General features: G+C 42.6%; 1 protein-coding gene across 7 annotated transcripts in view; it reads right to left on the bottom strand.

Moving 5' to 3' along the window:
- Positions 1-2,435: 2,435 nt before the first annotated feature.
- Positions 2,436-21,754, bottom strand: part of LOC131689788 (homeodomain-interacting protein kinase 2) — a 252,797-nt gene continuing 233,478 nt past the window's right edge. For all 7 annotated transcript variants that reach the window (XM_058975086.1, XM_058975080.1, XM_058975083.1 and 4 more), the window contains 6 exons: positions 21,502-21,711; positions 20,987-21,433; positions 20,332-20,922; positions 18,899-20,202; positions 18,253-18,842; positions 2,436-4,086 (listed from right to left, as the gene is read on the bottom strand). In XM_058975086.1, coding sequence (XP_058831069.1) covers positions 3,970-4,086; positions 18,253-18,842; positions 18,899-20,202; positions 20,332-20,922; positions 20,987-21,433; positions 21,502-21,711 — 3,259 coding nt within the window. In that variant the 3' untranslated portion in view covers positions 2,436-3,969. The remainder of the gene's footprint in view (positions 4,087-18,252; positions 18,843-18,898; positions 20,203-20,331; positions 20,923-20,986; positions 21,434-21,501; positions 21,712-21,754) is intronic.

The raw sequence follows: 21,754 nt of genomic DNA on the forward strand, positions 1-21,754 counted from the left end.
GAAAGTGGTAGTTTTCCAGACAGAGGAATATGCAATAAACAAAACACCTGCTCGGAAGTCTGTAGGAAACAAAACTACAGGCATGCATGCCTCCCATAGCCTTTCGATTTTTGCCTATTTTCTGTGCAACCTTAAGTGCAACATTGACGAGAACACACGACCGTTTGTGAAGATCTTCAACCTGCCGTTGCTGCATTCGAGATCTCCCGTCGAGTGAAAGAAATCGATCATGATCCTGGTATTTAAAAAAGGGCAGAAACGTCTCATAAGCAATTATCGTGGAAAAACATCGCTTTGCGCGGGTTCGAAACTGTTTGAAATTACCATGAACGGAATCGATACTCTTCAACTGCCGGAGTTATATATCTCCTGAGCAGCATGGCTTCCTTTCAAGTAGATCGATAACCAATATAATATAGCAAAAGGGTTTTCAAGTTGATGCCATTTCAACGGACTTAAAAGCATTGATCATGATATTGCGTTTAACAAATTTCTGGGCGATTATGCTGTTGGACCGAATTGTACAGGTGAATAACAGAAACTCACTTCCGGATGAATGCACCAATGGCTCTGGTGTACCACAAGGCAATCCTGTTCGTGGGGTTTTAAACGATGCTACGTCGATATTCTCCCTTATTTTTGTTTACAACGGATACGAGATTCGTTCGAAAACGATTCGAATAGTAAGCCCATTTGATTTTGCTGTCGCAAACGGGAATAAAAACCACTTTCAAACGAATCTCGCATTCGTCGTTAACAAGAATAAGGGTGCTGTAAGCTACTCCTTCATAGAAGATTTCAAAATATTTGTTATTATTTAAAGCCTAACGAGTTGCTATCTTCTACAATCACGACTCTCTATGTTCTCGGAATGGTGCATCAAAAACCACATAACATTGAGCAACGACCAATGTGTCGTAATTTCATTTCACCACAAAATAAGCCGCGAAGTATCTAATTTCAACTAGGTATGCCATCGGAAACCATGTGCTGGAAAGAACTGAGTGCGTAATATATCTCGCCGTTTTATTAGATTCAATAGTGACTTTTCGGAACCACCAGTCCATGGTTGTAGAAAAGGCAAACAGACAACTTGGCTTCATCTCGAAAATTGCGAAGGAATTAGATGACCCACTGCGATCACTGTACTGTGCACTCACCCGCTCTCATCTGGAATCTTCCATGGCAATTTGGGCTCCATATCATAAGAACTAGATAGCCCGAATCGAACATTGTGCAGTCTAGGGCTCTTCACAGTCAGCCTGATTTCTTTCAGCGACGGAGGAACTGATAGGTCGGAGTTCCACAAAACCTCCACATTTCGTTCAATGTACAGCAACTTTTATCAAATTTTCCATCTCTTCGAGTTCGGCAAACCTATCACTCTCACTGCTTGAACGTGGAGTATGAGTGAGTTATACCAAGTGCGATCAGTGTTTTAGATTTTAAAAATGTTCTGATCATCTGTTATATGTTACGATATATATTTGAGTTTTTGACATTTTATCTGGTATTTTGAATTGTTATTTGTACATGTTTGCATATTTTATTTGCCGTAAAAATGCGGGTTTTATGCCTATTTGAGAAGGATAACCAGTGTCAACTTAAACGGGTTTTCCCTGCTCTGAAGAAAATCACTGTTGTTGAAAACTGATAAACTTTGCCACACAGACCTGAGCCAGATGCCAGTTTCATCACTCCACTGGATAGGTATGAAAAAAATTAGCTGACTTTACCATATCCATGTTGTTTCTACATAGGCATAGGTATAATTTTTGCACACGCGTTTTACTTATAATTCACGAGTGTTTGACGATAAAATAATACAAATTCAGATTCGCACGTTCTCTTTGCACTGGTTCATGGCAAAGAGAAACGCAATATCAGCCGAAACAACATTTCCATTATTACCGGGATTCAATCTTCATTTGTGTTACTGGATAAATTCCTAGATGTACTTCCCCTATCAGTCCGTTTAAAAACCGACGGCGTAACAAAACATGAAACAGCAGTTATTTACGTCAATCGAAGGTAAAAGTGTTGCAGCGAAAAGTTACACAATAGAGGGTGAGTGATTTTAATGATTCTGCTCTCCTAAATGATATTGTTATTGAGAAAAATTAAGCAGAGTACCGATCAAATAGTTAATAAAAATTAGGAAATATACTTAGAAAATGATAATACAACAATGACTAATTTTAAACTATTTTGAACAATTCGAGGAGCTAGTTCGTATCTTTCTTGTTTTTCAAGCCTAACAAACGTACCAATTCGTAGCAAAATCATCTAACCCCGTATTTAACAACCTGTACCTCCGAAACAGTCGGCTTTCCCTTTTTCAGTGCAATTACATGTTTTTGCTTAATTTGTGTAGGCGCTTCTAATTCCCGCGACAGTACAACGTATCTTTTCTTATATGCAGAACATTAGATTACTTTTTATTACGTGTCATTTCTCCGGTTTGTTTTTAGTTTTTTTTTTGCTACAGATATATATAAATATAAAATATGCACAAAAATATATTATTGTTTCAGTATTTCCTTATGCTCGTTCCCATTATTTCTCAATCTACGAACTATATTTACAAAAGCTGACCACTTAATAACGTGTTTTGTGTGTATGTGTGGTGTGTGGGATGGGGTGGGGGTCTATCCCCCGTTTTGTTTGTAAGGGTAAAGGGTTGTGTGGAAAACAAACAAGTCTAAATCATAATTAAATCCGATCTGCAAACGTTTGTTCAGCCTCAAATCGGCTAGATGCATTCCTGAAACGAATCAACCGACGAAAACCGAAAAAGTTAGTCGGCTCAATTGTTTCGCATTCAAAGTGTGTCGGATAATAGCAACTGTTGAGTGTTGAGCCTGGTTGATTACCAGCGCTTCCAGCTCCCGCTTTCAGAAATGCAGGAATAATGGTGAGATCTATGTGTTCGACGACTTCAAACTCATGCTGATTTTTGTTTTGCTCTTTCCCGGTTATTAATTGTATATCTTTACACTTTCGTCTTCTTTGTTGTGTTATCGTTCCTAGTTTCATCAGACATTCGCGAATTAGCTTGCATTTAACAGAGCCACAAAATTCAAACAATTTCGAACTATATCTAAGTATTAGATAAAAAAAATCACATTTAGCACGTTTCACTACCCCCTCGTTTCGCGACCGGGAATTTCAGACACGTTAGCGGAGAATAGAACCACGGAAGGATGAGAGAGGGGGCGTGTGTAGCCGGCTCCTAAATACTAGACACTACACATTTCCTCTCTATCACTATTAGTAGTTGCTCACACATATGTATAATGTATAAATGTATAGAACTGTGAATCGTTTGTGTATGTGTGTACATATCTCGAACTATGCAAGAGGAGGGAAAGGTGATTTAAAATGACAAACTTTGTCCCTATATCCTAGAGTTTCGTTTAGTGTTGCAGTAAGGTAGCAATAGTGAAATAATTAAACAAACAAAAAGCCCTACATTAATAGTTATTGTGTGTTTGTGATTCTTTATCAACCTATTTCTCACGAGTGTGACGCTCTTTCATCTACGAGAACAAAGCAAAGGCGCAATTCAAATGACAAAATATACTTGTATACAATAATATAACCTGACAGGTCAACATAGACAGACGACCCCTGAAGAAACGTGCTTAAAATAATTCGTTTCACAAAAATACTAATGAAAGCCTACTCCTAACGAGGGGTTAAAAGGATATCCAGCAGTTCTGTGTTCAGCTGATCCCAGCTGATGTTCTCTTCTGGCTGGCTCTGCCAATATGTTCAATATTACCAGCTACCTTTTTTGTGGTGTGTGTGTGTGTTGCTGGTGAAAACAGTTCTACCGCATCAAAAGGATACCTCAGACTCTGCGGTACGGTGAGTTGCTTGCGAGAGGTAACCTAACCCGGGTCGGTCTGCCTGAGCTTCCGGAACCACGAGTGGGCGGGCGCGCTGCTGCCGCTGCAGCATCGTTGTTTACTCGCCGAACCATGCGTAGTGTTTGTTAGCGATCTGGGCTGGACTGAGCGGCGCAAACTGGCTGTACTGCGTCGGAAATTGGATGTGCGCCGGAAGGGGATGCGTAGGAAGAACCTGGCGGGAAGAAAAAATATTTTAGGGAGAAAATTAAAGTACAAGGTATACCTATATAATAGAAACGATTTCAATGGTAGTTTATATGGCATAGACATATAGCATTAAATTAAAACTATCGAATAGCTGTGAACTTCAAGCGCGTTGAAGTAATTCAGTTAAAAATTCAGCATTGCTCTTTGGATAACTTAGTGCGAAAAAAGTCAGTGATTTGTGTTTATAACAGCGTAAATATTTATTATGTTCTGATTTCACTCCATCGATCTTCCGGCTTATAGTGTCAAGAAATTCAAGCTTACAACTAAACATGAAATGGTGGGAATTAAGATAAATACATTACAATACATTTATTTCCTTGGCCTGATATTAGGCAAATACGATAACGTCACAAATAAACATAATAATACATTACACTGTAATAGCTCTCTTCACTTGGGGTAAACATTGATTTGAGCAATCATTCACCCCGGTGTGATGCAGATGCCTTAGTTTTCTTCTGCAGGCATCGTTGTCTAAAATTGGTAAAACAGCTATCTCCGTAGTAGGTCTTCGATTCGTTCGTTACCCGAGTAGTTCATATAATCACAATTTGTTTCACGCCCAGGGCCGGCGGAAAGCGTGGGTAGTATGGGTAGTACTATTCACTCGAAAATAACCGAGTGGGTAATTACCCACTCGAAATTTTGAACCATTTCAAAAAATTTAAATGTGCAACGCATGTATCTCGCACTACACGCATTTGAAAACATCGATGTTCAGTTCCATTTGCATAAACGAACGAGATTTAATGTGAATGTAATGTAAGCGTGTGCATTGCGAAATGGGAAAAAATCCTTACTAATGGACCCCTCACCCTATGCTATCTACCCACTCGGGCGTAAAGTGTTTCGCCGCCCCTGTTCACGTCGTCCTTTCTCGGGTGCGTTTCAAAATGCAACTCAATTTGCACATTGGAGGAAGCATATTGGTCTCCTTTAGGATTACTAGCTGGCCTGGACGTGACAAAGCGAACTCCTTCGTCCGCTTGCTGCTCGTTTGCAGAGTCGTAACATACTCATTCAACCAGCGTCGCAAAAAACATTGTTTCCATTTTTGCACCAACTGGTACTTGGATAGTACGCCATGAAAAGGTTCGACAACAGCTGTCAGCTCCTGACCATTCAAAAAGTGTCAAGGAGCTTCGTAGTCAAAAGGATCATCATTCACCGGATTCAGTGGTGTCGAATTGAGAATCGGTTCAATTTGAATTGAGAGTAATTATTTCTGCATACGTTATGTAACTTTCCGAAAACGAATTCTATCTAGAGATGATACTTCATTAACTTGACATTGATGGGAGGCTTGAACCGCCGTAAAATTCCTAGTAGCTGGCAAAACTCGTCGACTTGTCCTTGAAAATCTTGCGAATTCCATCGTTCCCCATATTGATTGGAGATTTGTGGCTTGCAATCCTTATCCTCCATCCTTACACAGTAAAATTTGTGCCATTGTCAGAACACATTTCTAAAATGTTGCCACGCAGAGCCATAGCAACCTAAGGTCAAAGGGCGGGCTTTGCCCCTCCCCTCCCCCTTTTTGCGCCGATCGAAATTAAAGATTAATCAAATACTCAGCGGGATCGGACGACATCCCAGCTGTCGTTTACGGTTGTATACCATTCCCTCGAAAGCCATTTCCCAGAAAGCCATTCCCCAGAATTCCCTTCCCCAGAATGTACCATTCCCCAGAATGTACCGTTCCCCAGAAAGACATTTCCCAGAATGCCCCATTCCCCAGAAAAGTTATCGGTTCTATAGCCGCGTATAGAACAAGGGTAACTGAGCTTCAGGAATCAGAATATATTGGCTTAAATGGCACGTTCCCCGTATGTAGTCTGTATTTGATGCCTGAACTGAGCTTATAGGCATCATATTGTACATGAGTGCTGTTCAAAAGCCATTTTTGGCGAAATATTCGGCTGATATACAGCCTACTCCCACTTTTCTACCGCGCCTATGGAGGAATGTCAAAACAATTTGTGTACTGGTTGAGAAAAAAAAAACAAAATGAAAATGGAGAAGTTGTTTTTCTTTCTTTCTATCTTTCATGATCTATCAGCCACATGTGTTTAACCTTTTTTCAATACAGCGTTTGATCCAGGCTCGAACTTAAGCTTCTAGAAGCTATGGGATAAAGTTGTTCCAGTGCGCTTGCTGTTTGATTCATTTGGGCATTTGGTTATATGAATGATATTAAATCGAACGATTTTGATTAGAAGTTGATTTCACTCACTGACGAACAAAAGCATGGTTTTGCGATTTTTTTTCAAATTATCTCCTTTCCTACACAAAACTAAAATTTATTCATCGCAGTTTCCTATCATTTTATGGCTCAAAGATTTGATTCCCTTTAATTCGTTTATTGCTCCTAAGCCGATAAGCTTTTTTTGTGCTTACAAAGTGCGCCATCTCATATTTGTTTTGATTTAGACTTCATTGTTTTTGATTAATAGAAATGTCAACCATTAACGGCGTTATAACGGCATTGCTGGCTACCGCTTACGGCTTACAACTACATGGTTTTTAGGCTCTAAAGTATAGCTTCATATACCCATATACGGTCTATTTTAATGCTTAATGTTTGTAATGCTTATAAACATTCGCAAAGCTTGTATACAACTTATAAACATTTGCAAAGTTGATATACAGCTTATAAACATTTGTGAAGCCCATATAAAGCTTATAAACATTGGACAGCTCTTATATAGTCAATATGCTGCTTACTTTAGTGCTTAGTGGTTTGCTGGGTCATTATTTGTGGTTATGCCAAAGGTTTACGCATACCTAATTGAAGGAACTCATGCGGTGTTAAGCTGCTGAAGATGTGCCGTCGAAAGCGGCGGCCTCTCGCAAGCAATCCTGTTATCCTCTCGTATAACCGGTTTACTCGAACATAGGACTTGGTTCCTTCTTTCAAACATGAGCAGTTCTTTGAATTTGTACACCAAGTAAATCTTGCACGCAAACTTCTGATCTTTTCGTCTGCCCGGTTTATTCAAACATATATGTTGATTCCTTTTTTGGAGCTTTGGTTGAATCCACATTAAAATGAATGCATATTTTGACAAATGGGTTCGTGGGTTTTTAGAGCATTTATCTTTCTTGTGTATGGGAATGTTTCGTACACAAATGTACGATCCACCCGATTGCTCGGTTTACTCAAACAGGTTGCACTAAATACATTTGAAACTATTTTCATACCTTACGCCAAATGGTACTTATACCACAGAGTTACAGACATAATACTCGACAACAATTATTCGTCAATGTTACCGATCACTTTGAATTTAATATATTACTAGTTGGGACTGTTATCGCATTTCCGATTATGGCGCCACTGACATATGCACAAGTATACGGGGGATATACCAATTGCTCCTGGGCCTGAGGGTTGACTAATTTGTGAATGAGTGGTTGGAACCGTGTATAAAAGGTGTAGCTAGTGTTTTGGCCGAATTGGTGCAACGACATTTTTGCGAGGAGCCGCCGCTTTCGACGGCTTGTCCGTACCAGCTTAACATCGTGCATCATGCATCAGTACCTTGACTTAGGCAATGTAGAAAGTTTTGGTTTCGCCAAATAACCTTACTTGCATAACACTGTTTCATTCATTTGGATCCTAGGAAGGGGGCTACCGCTTTCTATGGTTGTTGTTAAATGGCACTGAAAAACACACCTGCACTGTATTTTGCGATTTGTCCTATATGTATGTTTATATTATTAAAAGAAAAGTAAAAATATTGCTATTGTCTAATGCTGCTACCAGTGCACTTTTCGAGAGGAGCAATATGGCCAACATACTGAAAAAATGTTTTGATTTTCATTAAAACAATTTCCCACTTCAAAAAAATGTCTGGGAAATGGTAATAACTGTGGAATGAACTTATGAGCATTGGTTCATTCTGGATATGGTTTTCTGGAGAATAGTTCTTTCTGGGGAAAACACTTCGGTATTTTAGTTTTTGTGGTATGGTTTTTCGGGAAAGTCAGCTATTCTTTATTTAAATTCGGAATAAATAATGTCATCCTAACTTCCGGTTTCAACACAATGCAAATCATTTCAAATGTGACCGAATCGAAGAATGTCGTTCGATGGAAGTGGGAACGAGTACAGTCGTGATTCGCTGGTTAGGCCACAGCCTTGTCCAACTAACGAATTTGATTCGCTAGTTAGACCCAGTAAACGAAATGGCGGCTAGGCGTGTTAAAATACATGCTGGCGAGCGGTAGGCTATTGAAACATTGTTCTAGGCAACCCGCCGTAACTCGCCAGCAACCCTCCCTGATGTGTGGGACCGACTTACAAAAACTCTCCAAAAGAGATGTTGGCAGTGTAAATGCATCTGTTCACGTCTATAAACAGTCAGATTGATTGTCAAAGTAAATTTGACACGAGATTTTGACGTTCTGACGCTTTTTAGTTGGACAATGGTCCAACCAGCGGAGGTCCAGTTAAAAAATGTCCAACCAGCGAATCACGACTGTAGTACGTTTGAAAAGATCAAATCAATAAAAAAAGTTAAACTTTTCTGGGGAATGACTTTCTGGGAGATGGTGCATTCTGGCGTATGGAATTCTGGGGAATGGTACATTCTGGGAAATGACTTTCTGGGGAATAGTATATTCTGGGGGATGATATTCTGGGGATTGGAATTCTGGGGAATGATTTTCGGGGGAATAGTATACAATCGTCGTTTACAGTCGGTGTATTGCCTCATTAGCCGAACCTTTGTGCAACATTTTTAACAAATCGTTTGAACAAGGCGAATTTCCGGTGATTTGGAAACAGTCGTTCATGTTCCCTGTTTATAAGAGCGGTGATCGTCAAAATGTTAGAAAGTACCGTAGCATAACTAGCCTGTCTGCTGCCTCGAAGATATTTGAAATTGTTGTAAGCACCTTCGTACTCTCGCGCACGAAAAGTTACATTTCTACCGATCAACTTGCATCACGCAGATGGAAGATAAGGCACAAATTGATGCAGTTTACACGGACCTAAAAGCTGCATTCGACGGAATTGACCATCGAATATTATTAACCAAAATGTTACGGCTGGGTGCATCACGGAATTTTGTTAAATGGCTAAATTCTTACTTGAGTGACAGAGTCCTACGTGTGGAGCTTGGCTCTTGTGTTTCCTCTAAATTTACGAACAAATCTGGTTTACGCCGATGATTTGAAATTGTACCTCGCAGTCCGATCTATCGACGACTGCATCCGTCTTCAAGAGCTTCTGGATACATTTGCTAACTGGTGTCGCAGAAACTGGGTAATTATTAGCGTTGCAAAATGCCAAGTCATAACTTTTCACCGCATGTTCAGTCCGATACGTTACGACTACCTAATCGATGGGCAAAGGCTCACTAGAGTTGATTGCGTCAGTGACCTCGGCGTTTTGTTGGATACAAAGCTAACATTCAATCAGCATCGCTCAGCTTTAATCTCCAAAGCAACCCGACAACTCGGCTTCATTTCTAAAATCGGTCGGGACTTCAAGGACCCGCATTGTATGAAGGCATTATATTGTTCGCTGGTTTGCCCACTTCTGGAAAATGCTTCTTTGATTTGGAGCCCCCATCAGCTTACATGGAACTTACGGATTGAACGGGTGCAGAAGAGATTTGTCCGACTCGCACTACGAGACATTCCATGGCGGAATCCTCTAGATCTTCCACCGTACCCTGCTCGTTGTCGCTTGATCGGTCTCGACACACTGGAACAACGCAGACAGCTTCAGCAAGTAGTATTCGTAGCAAAGCTTCTTAACGCTGAAATTGACTCCCCGAAGATCCTGTCCCTTCTTGATTTTCGTGCCTCGCAACGTTCTCTACGCTCATCTGGCTTACTACAACCTAGATTCCACCGTACGACGTTTGGATTCAACGAACCGATAACCGCATGTATTCGAACTTTCTCTACGGTCGAGGATTTGTTCGAGTTTGGTGAACAATCGCACAAGTTCGCACAGAAAGTTTCGCGGTCTGCTATTTTTATGACTTAACTCCTGCTCCAGTCTTAATGAATTTAAGACTGTTTTGTTTGTCAGATGAATTATTTTAATAAATAAATAAATATTAAATAAATCAAATAACAAGCAAGAGATCTGTATCGATTTTGTTGGCTATTTTCGGCAAATTTGAGACTAAGAGAAACGAAAGCAATGAAATTGAAAGACGGATAGGTATTCTAGAGCGAATCAGTTATAAACTTAGAAACGGAAAACTAGAACTAGGCAGGCTCAATTTCATTGCTTTCGTTTCTCTTAGTCTCAAATTTGCCGAAAATAGCCAACAAAATCGATACAGTAGAACCTTGCGGCAATTAAAACATAGTAACAAGCAAGAGATCTATTTGTATAATTTATATTGTATTAATTAGTATCGATCCGAAATTTCATCGCCGTAAATGGCCGCGTTTCATGAAACACCGCACCTACACGATCTGTCATAATATCGGAAATTACATAACGAAGAGCCGAATGATAACACAAGTTGTTCAAAAAATAGATACAGTCTTGTTGATGTACGGCTGCTCCAACTGGTGTGGATGGGCACCGTACACAGCTATCTACACTCTGCAAATCCGTAGTCCGCAAATTGCATTTAAGATTGTAGTTCGCTTGCGCTATAGTTGCGGTCCGCAGCACAAACTACTTGATATACTCCATGTCGACTGGTATTTTCCACAAAATATTCTCGCAGCCTTAGCACCTGCGGTACACATATTTCCTGAATGTCAACTATTTCTTGTCCTTCTTCATCCCTTCATCCCGTGACTGAGGATGGCGCATTCCCGCTGGTTCTAAACGCCATCCTCAGTTTTCTCTCGAGATTTTCCAGAGCTGAACTCACCAATGCTATTTGATGACGCCGAAACTCTAGCTTAACACGGGGACAGCAAACGTATTGATTGCTCTGACTTTATTCCCACGTCCAGGAAAGACTTCAAGATACAGTTCACTTGGCTCAAGAACGTTATTTTGGAGCTTAACCTTGATGTCGGAGTGGCGAATCCCGGGGAGCTGCAGGAATCCGATATACTGATATGATTCGCCACGAATCGTATCCCGTTTCATCTCACCTTCGTCGATCTCGCAGTCTCGACTAATCGCCCTGATAGTAGCTGAACAGATCGGCATTGCTGTAGGCCAAAGGCCCTGCCGATGTCGCCACCGGCTAGTTTGATGACTACACCCAGTCGTTCTGTCGAGTCAGCATAGATCTTGATATCGTCCACGTAGAAAGTATGGGACATTTTTTCCGGTGAGCTTCCTCTACACCTTATCTGATAGTCATGCGGTGATATTCATTGAGGTGCCCTACTGAGCGGGATAAAAGAATCGTCTTGAAAGGTTCCCTCAAGATGCGAAGCATTCCAGACCACAACACGTCTTTTCCCCTTCTGAGCTGAGCAGTTTTGTCGTTCCTATCTCCATCACCTGCCGTAGGAACTATAGACTACAGGATCAACTTTATACATCTTTAATACCTTGATGAGGAGCGAGGGCGGTATGGAGTTGTATGTTTTCTTGTAATCGATATAGGCCATACTAAGGTTCCGTTGGTTACACACTACTTCTCCAACAATGACTGCATCGAGCATGGCTTAATTTTTCAGTCTTGTGTGTTTTTCTTACATCCCTTCCGCTCCCCTATTAGGTTGCTATTCTTCTCATTGTGAGCCCTTTCGTATGCAGTGATGAAGGTGCTTATGATCTTATGTAGACTTGTTAGACAGGTAATTGGTATGTCCTTGGGGATGAGAATTGTGGTACCACGGGTGATGAAATCCGGCGATAATACGTGTACATCATAGGTTTCGACAGAGACAGCTGACATCTCGTCGATTTCTTCGCCTACTCATTTCGCCTCGCGCCTAAGCCACTGTTGCCCTGCGCGATATTGTACGGAGAGTAGTGACCTCCCAAATACTGGTTTAAAAGCTATAATATCGCTGATATCCGATAGACCTTCGCTGAAATTGGGCGCCTTAGCCATTTTGATAAGACTCCGATACTGTATTAGAGTGTTGTGTTTTTTCGACAGCTGGCGAGCTCCCTGCATGCGAAGCTCAGTAGGTGCAATGATAGCGGCAGAGTTGTTCGAGATCCGACTCTCCAATCTCCGCTAAAGGGCGAACACGAAATTATTGCGACACCGAAAATGTCATGCCAATTTTATTATAATGTTTAAAATCAAACCAAAATTTTGGAGTAGTTTTATACATATATTTACTTCAAAAATCAAAAGAAAAGTTAATCGATGTAGCCTTGAGTGAAAAATTGAACGCATTTTCGCTTGATGCCCTTCATCAAAGTCTTTACAGTGTCATCCGGTACCAGTGTCTCAGTTTTTTTCCATTTTCTTAACATGTCCTTCTCGTCTTTGACTGTCTTCTTGCTCTTCCGATGTTTCCGCTTCATCATTGCCCAGTACTGCTCCACCGGGCGCAGCTCCGGACAGTTTGGCGGATTCATGTCCTTTGGAACAAAATGGACAGAATTGCCCTCATACCACTCCAGGACACTTTTAGAATAGTGGCATGATGCCAAATCTGGCCAAAATAGCGGAGCTTCGTCGTGCTGCTGCAAGAACGGCAAAAGGAGCTTCTCGAGGCACTCAGATTTGTAGATCTCGCCATTTACTGTGCCCTTTGTCACGAAAGGCTCACTCCTCAGTCCACAAGAGCAGATGGCCTGCCAAATGAGATATTTGGAGGCGAACTTCGACATTTTCTTCTTCTTAAATTTGTCGTCCACATAGAACTTGCTCTTGCCGGTGAAAAACTCCAACCCCGGAATATGCTTAAAATCGGCTTTTATATACGTTTCGTCGTGCATCACACAGCTGCCATATTTTGCCAGCATCTTCTCGTAGAGCTTCCGTGCCCGTGTTTTAGCCGTCGATTGTTGCCGCTCATCGCGGTTTGGGAAGTTCTGTACCTTATATGTATGTAGTCCAGCTCTCTTCTTTGCATTCTAGACGTAGCTCTGCGACATGCCGATTTTTTAGCCAATCACGGCTTGAGACGTTGGGATTTGGTTTAATCATCCGCTTCACCTTTCCCTCCGTCTTTTTGTTCTCCGGTCCCGGTTTTCTTCTAGCTCCTTTGCCGTGGTCCAACGTCAACCGCTCCTGGAACTGCTTCAACACTCTGGAGACGGTTGAATGGTGAATGTTCAACATTTTTCCCAACTGCCGGTGCGACAGGTCAGGAAATTCCAGGTGTTTGGAAAGAATTTGTTCTCTCGACTCGCGTTGGCTCACCTCCATTTTCGTTGAATCGAAAAACACGTCTTCGAGTTTGACAGCATGTAAACAATACACATCAATGAGAAAGTGTGCAAAATTTGGTTGATTTTTTCCCAATGGTAAAAAAGTTATGCCCTGTTGAATGTGTCGCAATAATTTCGTGTTCGCCCTTTACCTTGGAGGTATTTGCTTTTCCCGGCGATATTGAGACGTATCGCCTCTAGGTATAAGTCGGTATCGTAAACATCTTACGGTTGCCACTGCAGCACAGCATACTTCCAGGTTCTGCACAAATTCCAAGTGAATTGAGAGCACGTTACCATTCATGACCTGAAGTTCACAGGTCAACTTAAAAAACACTGCAGCTTCGGGATCCTGGGGCGCGACATTGGATCCGTGTCGCGACATTGCGCAACCCCTTCATCCACATTAAAGACCAAATCACGTAGTAGCTGCCGACCAAGGAGTGGGTCTCCTGGCAACGATTCTCTTTTTCTCTTTTTCTTAACGACTAAGAGTGAATGATTGTTTTTGTTTTTATCTTGTAACGAGCGAGACAATGAAGGAAGAAAGTTCAGAACAGCGTATCCTGTTAAATCCCTTGCGCGCGACTTACCATAGCGAGCGCAGATCTTTTTTTCGCGGCGGTGAAATATTCGTTTTCTCGCCAACTACATCTTCGCGGTCATCTATGTCTCTCTCTCGTTGTCGTTCACTCCGTAGCATCATCTTGATTACTGCCTTGAAACTCGCAATAAGATGTTCTTCCTAGCTTCTTGCCCTTGCAGGCAACCAGTGTGAACTCTCTATCCTTGGTAGTAGCTTCTTCACTGATGGTATTGGTTATTGAGTTTGAAGTGCTTGACGCAACTTTTACTATTGTCATTATTGCCTGGACAGCAGCTACGAATTTGGCAACCGTTTGTGGTTCAGATAATTATTTTGAAGTCTAGGTGCCGTTTATTCACAGAACTGGCACGTATTAGTTTGTTCTTGATATGTACAAATAATTCACCCGCATTCTCACCACAAAAACACCATTTGAAATACCTGGAAAGTAGTTTTTCCATCCGTCCTCCGTAATAAATTCTTCTCCTAACTTCTCCGAAATACGACATGAATCATTTCTTTGCCATTTTGCAAGTAAGTGGAACCAGATCAGGTAACTTGACTTCGATGTTTAAACTATCCATATATAATCTTGATTATAGCTTTGTCACAAACATGCACGGATTAAGGTGACTTCCAAAAACCGAAGTTGCATTTTCACCTTCAACAGATGTTTCTCATCACGAATACTCTGTCTTATGCGAAAAGATCTGAAAGCAGTGGTCACCGTGTTACGCCGAATAATTACGTTTTGTTGATGAGACTCAGCCATCTTGATCTATCTCAACGCCAGAATGAAAGTAACGGTATCCTTTGTTCTTCAGACAATGCACATAAGTAACTTTTTTTCGTTCGCTTTGACGCTGGCCCGGACAGAAGCATAAGCACACTGAGCATCGTGACTGATGTCTCTGATGGTTGGAAATAGGTCCCCGCTTTATTCAAACCTAGACAAACAGATGATTAGGGCGTACAAGCCAACTGTCCAAATCCCCTTTGAGTGGATATTCCGGACAAATTGTTACTCTCCAATTACAAGTGTTGGTAGTAAACAAAATAGAAAAGTTTTCACTTTCATTAATTTCTATGAACTCATTCGGGCAGTAACGGTTTGTCCGGAATTTTCTTTCAAATAGTTTTGACAGCTGACTTTGACGCCGTAATTATATGTTTGTCGAGTCTGTTGGCCCAATTTTCAATCCTACAATTTTTATTAAGTTAGTCAGAGACAAACCAATGTCGCTCTTCCCTGATGCATCGAACCCGACCCTCAGCTTGTTTGATGGACTATCTGAATTCAATACGCAGTGGTGGGGAAGATAGTAAGCAAAATCTTTGTTAATTTCACTTTTACACAGTGACCGAGAACCATATACTCGTTAATAAACTCTCCACTCATTCGTTTCACCTCAGTATAATTAATCCAATCTTCTTTCCAATAATTCGAACCATAGATCAGCTTGTTTCCGGGACTCATCCAGATCAGTCATTCAATAAGTCAGCATCACCACGTATCTGCCATCCTTTGTACGAATATGAGGCTGTATAAAATGCTCCTCGCAACCGTCATCTGGATCTGGAGAATACATTTTTTTCTACTTGTTCATCGACGTACCAGAAGCACTTCACTAGCTCAGCTCAGAGAGGTCATCTTCCGGATCAACAGATGGCGTTACATAACAGACTGGAGCGGTTTGAACCGGCGTCGCATTAGCTACTGGTCCAGCCTTAAACCAGCCCAGTACGCGTTCCTGTAGCAACGGTAAATCATTGCATTTCCTTCTTCTATTGTCATTTATGGTTGTAACCGGTTTTGTAGGTGCTACAACCAACCTTTTAATTAGGTTCCAGACGACGTAGATTCTACTTCTTCACTTCAGAATGGTTCTCGCTTTCAGTTAGTTTAGTAGCGATTTGTCATTGTTGTAGGTTCAGAGTCGTTTCTGTTTATTTTATAGGTCTCTTGAATTCTTTCGATCACATTTTCAAATACATAGTTCGCTTGCTGTAAACATTTTTCGAAAAGGCTAGCCATTTCGTCCGGATTAAAACATTCCATGTTTCTCTCATTAACTGAATTGTCTTCTCCTGATCAACTTGGTCGTCTTCCTTGGATAAATAGGGTATGTGCTGCCTTTTTCCGACATGATGCACAAATGAACGCTTCCGAACTGCTGATTTATTACCTTCCAAGTAGTCTTTCGTGCAATCCCTGATTTCACTAGGGTGAGAACCGGAGTTAAACTGTTAAGCTGTGAATGTGTTCAGACATGTGGCAGAACCATAATTCATTAGTATCAAGTTACACGAATCGATGGAGTTTCCTTTGTGGTGAGGTCATATTTTGGGATCCCAGTTTTTGTGGTGTCCATTTCAGTCCCCGCCAACAAAGATTTCAATTTCGAGGTTTTGGAGGGTCTCGAAAAGATCATATCGGTAAGGTACATACACTGAAACAAAGGTGATTGGATAGAACCCCTTTTGAATTCGAATGGCTACAACTTCCACCGGTAGCATTTTGGGAATGTTGGTCGCTTTGTACTTCAGTGCTATATGAACTTCGTTCTCTCCAAGGAAATGATGAAGCTCTTCTCGTGCCTCCGTGGGCCTGATACGCCTTTTGTTGTTTTGTAGTACGTTGGTTGTACTAAGGTTTTATACACCACTACTACTGGTTCCGCTATACTGATTGGAGACCCTTGCAGTACTGTGTTTCTGGTGATTATCTATTTATGTTGCTCTCTTTCTCGAAAATAAGCAGATCTGTCTTAAGCTCCGTTTTCATTGCAAGGATCTTCTTCCTAATTTTAATTTGCAAAAATATCCGCTGCAATTCAGTTCTATGTTTTTGTTTCGGAAATTAAACCGTTTCGCAGCTTGTCGACGAAGCGTTCTAAATCCATGGCTCTCCAAGAATTCAATGAAAAGCTGTGTTTTCAAAATCTGTTTCTTCTTTCATTCAGACATATCGGTTAGACCACTTAACATATCCAGCTTCTGCTACTTTGAACGCCACCTGCTTATTCCTGATCAACTTCAGGTGTTTTCTTTACATTTATGGACACTCGTATTCGCTTGGCGATTGCCTGCCAAGTTGGTACATTTGTTAGCTTGGGATTTGACTCATTATGCTGCAAATTTTGCATCGGTGTCTGCTGGTACATTTTTTTACACTGCGGTCATATCGCCAAAAAGAGTGGCACTGTCTGATGAGGAAGATATACAGCTCACAGCTTATTAGACAGCCGTATATTTTGACGAGTTTAGGAATCATCGATCCCGCCGGGATGATTCTCAAATTTTTGGTTGCGATCAGCACATTTTTCTTAGTCTTTTTTATTCGTTCGACTACTAGCATTTCTCCTTCTGCCGTTGTAAAATGTATCTCGTCTCCATAACCCTCGGGAACTTCCTTTAACGAGTTCACTTATGCTCTGAATTTTAAACTTTTCATTTTTTAATACATATTTCTAATTTAATTTTGAGCGCTAGATTTTCTTTACTTTTTTAACTTTGTTTCTTATATTTCACTTCACCATATGATCGGTTCCTCCGGTTTTCATATTATCTTTTTATTTTAGTACATTTGTTTTCCGTTTGAATCCGATTCTATGCTTTTCGCATAAAAGCTCTTTTCCTCAAAGCGGTTTTACGAAGCATGTCTTGTCCTCCCGACTTATATTTTCGGTCGTTCACTTCGTTCACGGTAGTAAATTTTTAATGCACATAATTACTTTCGATTACTATTTGAGTTCTTTAAAATAAATTCACGTGGGTGTTTCTAGCGCTACAATGCATGCAACAGCATTTTTTAGGCAGGTATCTTCAAATGGGGCTTAGTTTCATTTGGCATAACACATGTCAGTTATTTCTACATTAGATACTTAAACTGGGAAAAGCCTGCAAGATATGTTGGTTGTTTCCTTGGTCGTTATTTTGGATATTATTTCCACCTCTTTATAAAAAGTTTAATAGTGTTAATAGACAATACCAGAATAAAGAGAAATACTCCAGGGAACGCCGGGAGCAATTTTTTTTTATCTATATTCACCCTTTCACTCTTTTTTACCTCTAGAAAACAAACTGGAATAAACTAAAAAGTGATATGCTTGCTCCTAGCAGCGCAAAGAGTACAGGAACGAAATTAAAATTAGTATTGGCTAATACACGACAAAGGACTTGCTTGCAATCGGAAAGCAAGAGTGCTAGCGAAAACTACCAACCATATTCCAAATCGTTGATCCCAAACACTAATCCCATTTACTGACCTGTCTGCTGGAAGCGTTGTGAGCCGGCGGGGGTACAACACGGTTGTACGTCTGGTACGGTGCCTGCGACACAAATACCGCCGACCGCCGATAGATATCACCCTGGGCGTAGATATCCTGCTGCTGCAGTATCGCTCCCGGCGAGCTTCCCAACGGAGTGTTGGAGCTCTGCTGGTGTTGTCGATACACGGGTGCTCCCCAGGATGAGCCACTGCCGGTGGGAGTGTTCTTTGCGTGTGCATGTGGCGGAGCTGCCACAATGGTCGATCCTCCCATGCTGCTGCTGCCTCCCATCATGCTTCCATTGCCACCCTGGTTAACCGATGACGACGACGATGACGCTGCTATGTAGTTGGACGATTCACGTTTGTGACCACTACCGCTGCTGTTACCACCGTAGTGCGACGAGGAGCCTGGCGGAGCCCACGACGAACGCTTGTCCATCTGTGGATACTCGTAGGCTATAAACTCCGTCGGTTCTTGCTTTGGTACGTGCAGCTGATTGGTGGATGATAAAAGGCATTCGTTCTGTGCCATCGCCAGCAATCTCTTCTTTTGCGATTGTCCCACATGTTGTTCGTATTTGATAGCTAGAATAGAAATCAAAATAATGATTGGGAAATGTTAACAGAAAAACAACACTCACTTTGATGCTTGGGAGTGTTGCGTCGATCATTTTCCCCATCACTGTCACCAACGGTGACGCATGCTGTCGAAGTGGAAGCCACCGCCGTACTCTTTCTCTGTCGGCTGGGCAGAGTTCCTGTGTTACTGTTAATACCACCACATATGCTGCTTCCGCCAGCCTGACTTCCACTGCTAATCACACTGGTGTGATGCTGTTGCGGTGGCTGTTGCTGCTGTAGATGTAAGTGTGGCTGCGGAGCATGATGCATATGGTACTGCGAATGATGGTGAGAGTTGTTACTACTAGGTGGCGGAGGTTGCTGACTTAATGCAACCAACGACGAAGAGGAAGATGAGTGATGAATGTTCGACGACGACGAGGAGGGTTTGATACCGCAGCTGATAGTGCTGTTTCCGCCACCACCTCCCACATTGCCACTCATGACCATGTTCGCTCGACATTGATTCGAGGAGGAGGAGCTGCCGCTGTTCGATGATGGATGTCCTCGGAGATGCAAACCACTGCTGGAACCCGGTCCACCACCGCACATGCTAGTCGACTGATGTTGTTGTGACTTTGAGCTGCTAGAAGATTGTAGCTGCTGCTGTTGTTGTTGCTGCTGCTGCTGTTGCTGTTGTTGATGTTGCAATTTGACTTCCGGTGTTTCATCTTCGCTATCCGAAATAGTAATAACCGCTGTCGGAGAGGGAGTATCGTGAATCGTAATCGTTTGCTGCTTGCTACTGCTGCTGGCCAATCCACCACTATGACTGTGACTGTGGTGTATGTGACTATTGCTGCTACCGCCATGATGATGGCCACTTCCGGAGCCGTGGTAAATGCTACCACTTCCCATCATCATGTTGCTACCATTGCCGCCTCCGTAGGACGAGGACGACGAATGGTGAATTTGTACATTACTCGATCCACTTCCTAGCCCACCGCTGTTCATCTGATTCGGTTCCATCGATTGGTAGTGATGGTGATGATGATGGCTACTACCGCTACCACTGGCCTGCTGCATCGGAGGCGGCGGCGGTGGCTGCTGCTGCTGCGACTGCTGATGCGACTGATGGTGATGGTGTGACGGCGCCTGTTGGCTTTGTTGCTGCTGTTGGACCTGCTGGAGCTGGTTGTTACTGCTACCACCACCACCGTGATAGAACGACGATGACGATGAAGACGAACCGCCCATATCGTGGTACTGCTGGCACATGTGAGTCCGGTTGTTGTACCTTTGCTGGTGCGGCGGTGTGTTCTCCTTTACGCGTTTCTTCACCGGCGAGAGTTGGTTGTTCTCTTTCTTGTCGTGGCGTGAGACGCTGGAAGAAGGAATAAAATGCGATGTTTAATAAATGTACAGCGAGAGCTTCGATGGCGATGTTGGTGTTAAATCACTGTATAACATCTGCGTTCCGAACCAAGTCCATCAGTAAAAAGGTAATACTTACACCAAATGATGTACCGGCGATTCCTTCTTCGGCTCGTGTCTGGTCTGAATATTCAGGTGTGGTTTCGGATAAATTTCCTCCACGTTGAGAAACGGAGCCGAGTCTACGATCAGCGAGTGTGGTCCGGTTTGTTGCGACCACGATGGCACAATCGCCACCTGGCGGCCACTCTGAGGCCAGGCGACGTTCGGCTGAACTGCATTGGTCAGCAGCATGCGCTGCCCGGATGATGGTTCGACCATCGATACGGGAACAGGAACATTGACGTACTGTTGCGGGGGAACCTGCAGTGGAGGCTGCATTGAAGTGCCCCCGACGACGACGTGCTTCGTCGGGCTTGGCATTGTCTGGTAGCCCGGTGGGCAGAGAATGCTGGAGACCAACTGATGCTGGAATGCATCCGGTCGAGCGTTGCTGTATTGACTACCGCGACCCCGATAGATCTGGTACAGATGGTTATCGTACGTTGGGCCACGCTCGCGTACAATTCGCTGTACCTGATTGTTGAACGTAATGGTCATGTTCTCGGTAGCGTTCGGAACGAAATTCGTCACTAACGTGGCGGTTGTTGGCTGTACGCTCAAGTTGTAACTGAAAATTGATAAATAAATCGATGAAAATAAAGAAATCGAAGCACTTGGGGCAAATCACATACGTGTGAATCATCGAGTCCGTCCTACGGCACACCTCCATCATCTGGACGGACGCTTTGACGTTGTTACAGTGGGCGTAATCCACCAGGTGGGCTAGTGTTGTGAATGGATGGTTCAGCGCTTCGCCCGGAGTTATGCGCCGTTCCTGGTCGATCGTTAGCATTCGCTTTAGCAAATCGATAAACTCTCGCCGATCAGTCTTCTCTGCCAGAAGCTGGCCACCTTCGATATCGGTTGGAACATTCACCTGACCGATATCGTCCAGGCAGTTGAAAATGTACTTGCGAGCCTCTTTGCTTTTGTTGTTCGTTTCCGCTTCGTGTTCTTCGGGTGTTTTCAGCCGCCAGAAGGGATACGTAGATTCGACGTCCCGGTAGAAGAACTTTGCCGTTTTGCTAGCGCTATTAAGCATGTGTTCGGTTGGGAGACCCTGTGTCTGCGATATGTACCTATAGAACATGCAAAAGAATGCGTTAAAAACTATTGTTTTCCAACTAAAACTTAACGGACACCTTACCTGATTTGATCATACTCAGAAGAGCCCGGGTACAGAGGCCACCCGAGAAATAATTCAGCTACGACACAACCCAACGACCACATGTCGATGGCCTCGCAAAACGGCAATCCGAGAATAATTTCCGGAGCGCGGTAGTAGCGCGACTGCAGGTACGTATTGCACACCGTTTTGCTCACGTGTGATGCCGAACCGAAATCGATTACCTTCACCCTGGAATTAGAATAGATACACGGCAATTAGGAAGTTCATGTGG

The sequence above is a fragment of the Topomyia yanbarensis genome, chromosome 3 (assembly GCF_030247195.1).
Source record: "Topomyia yanbarensis strain Yona2022 chromosome 3, ASM3024719v1, whole genome shotgun sequence".
NCBI classification, from domain to species: Eukaryota; Metazoa; Arthropoda; class Insecta; order Diptera; family Culicidae; genus Topomyia; species Topomyia yanbarensis.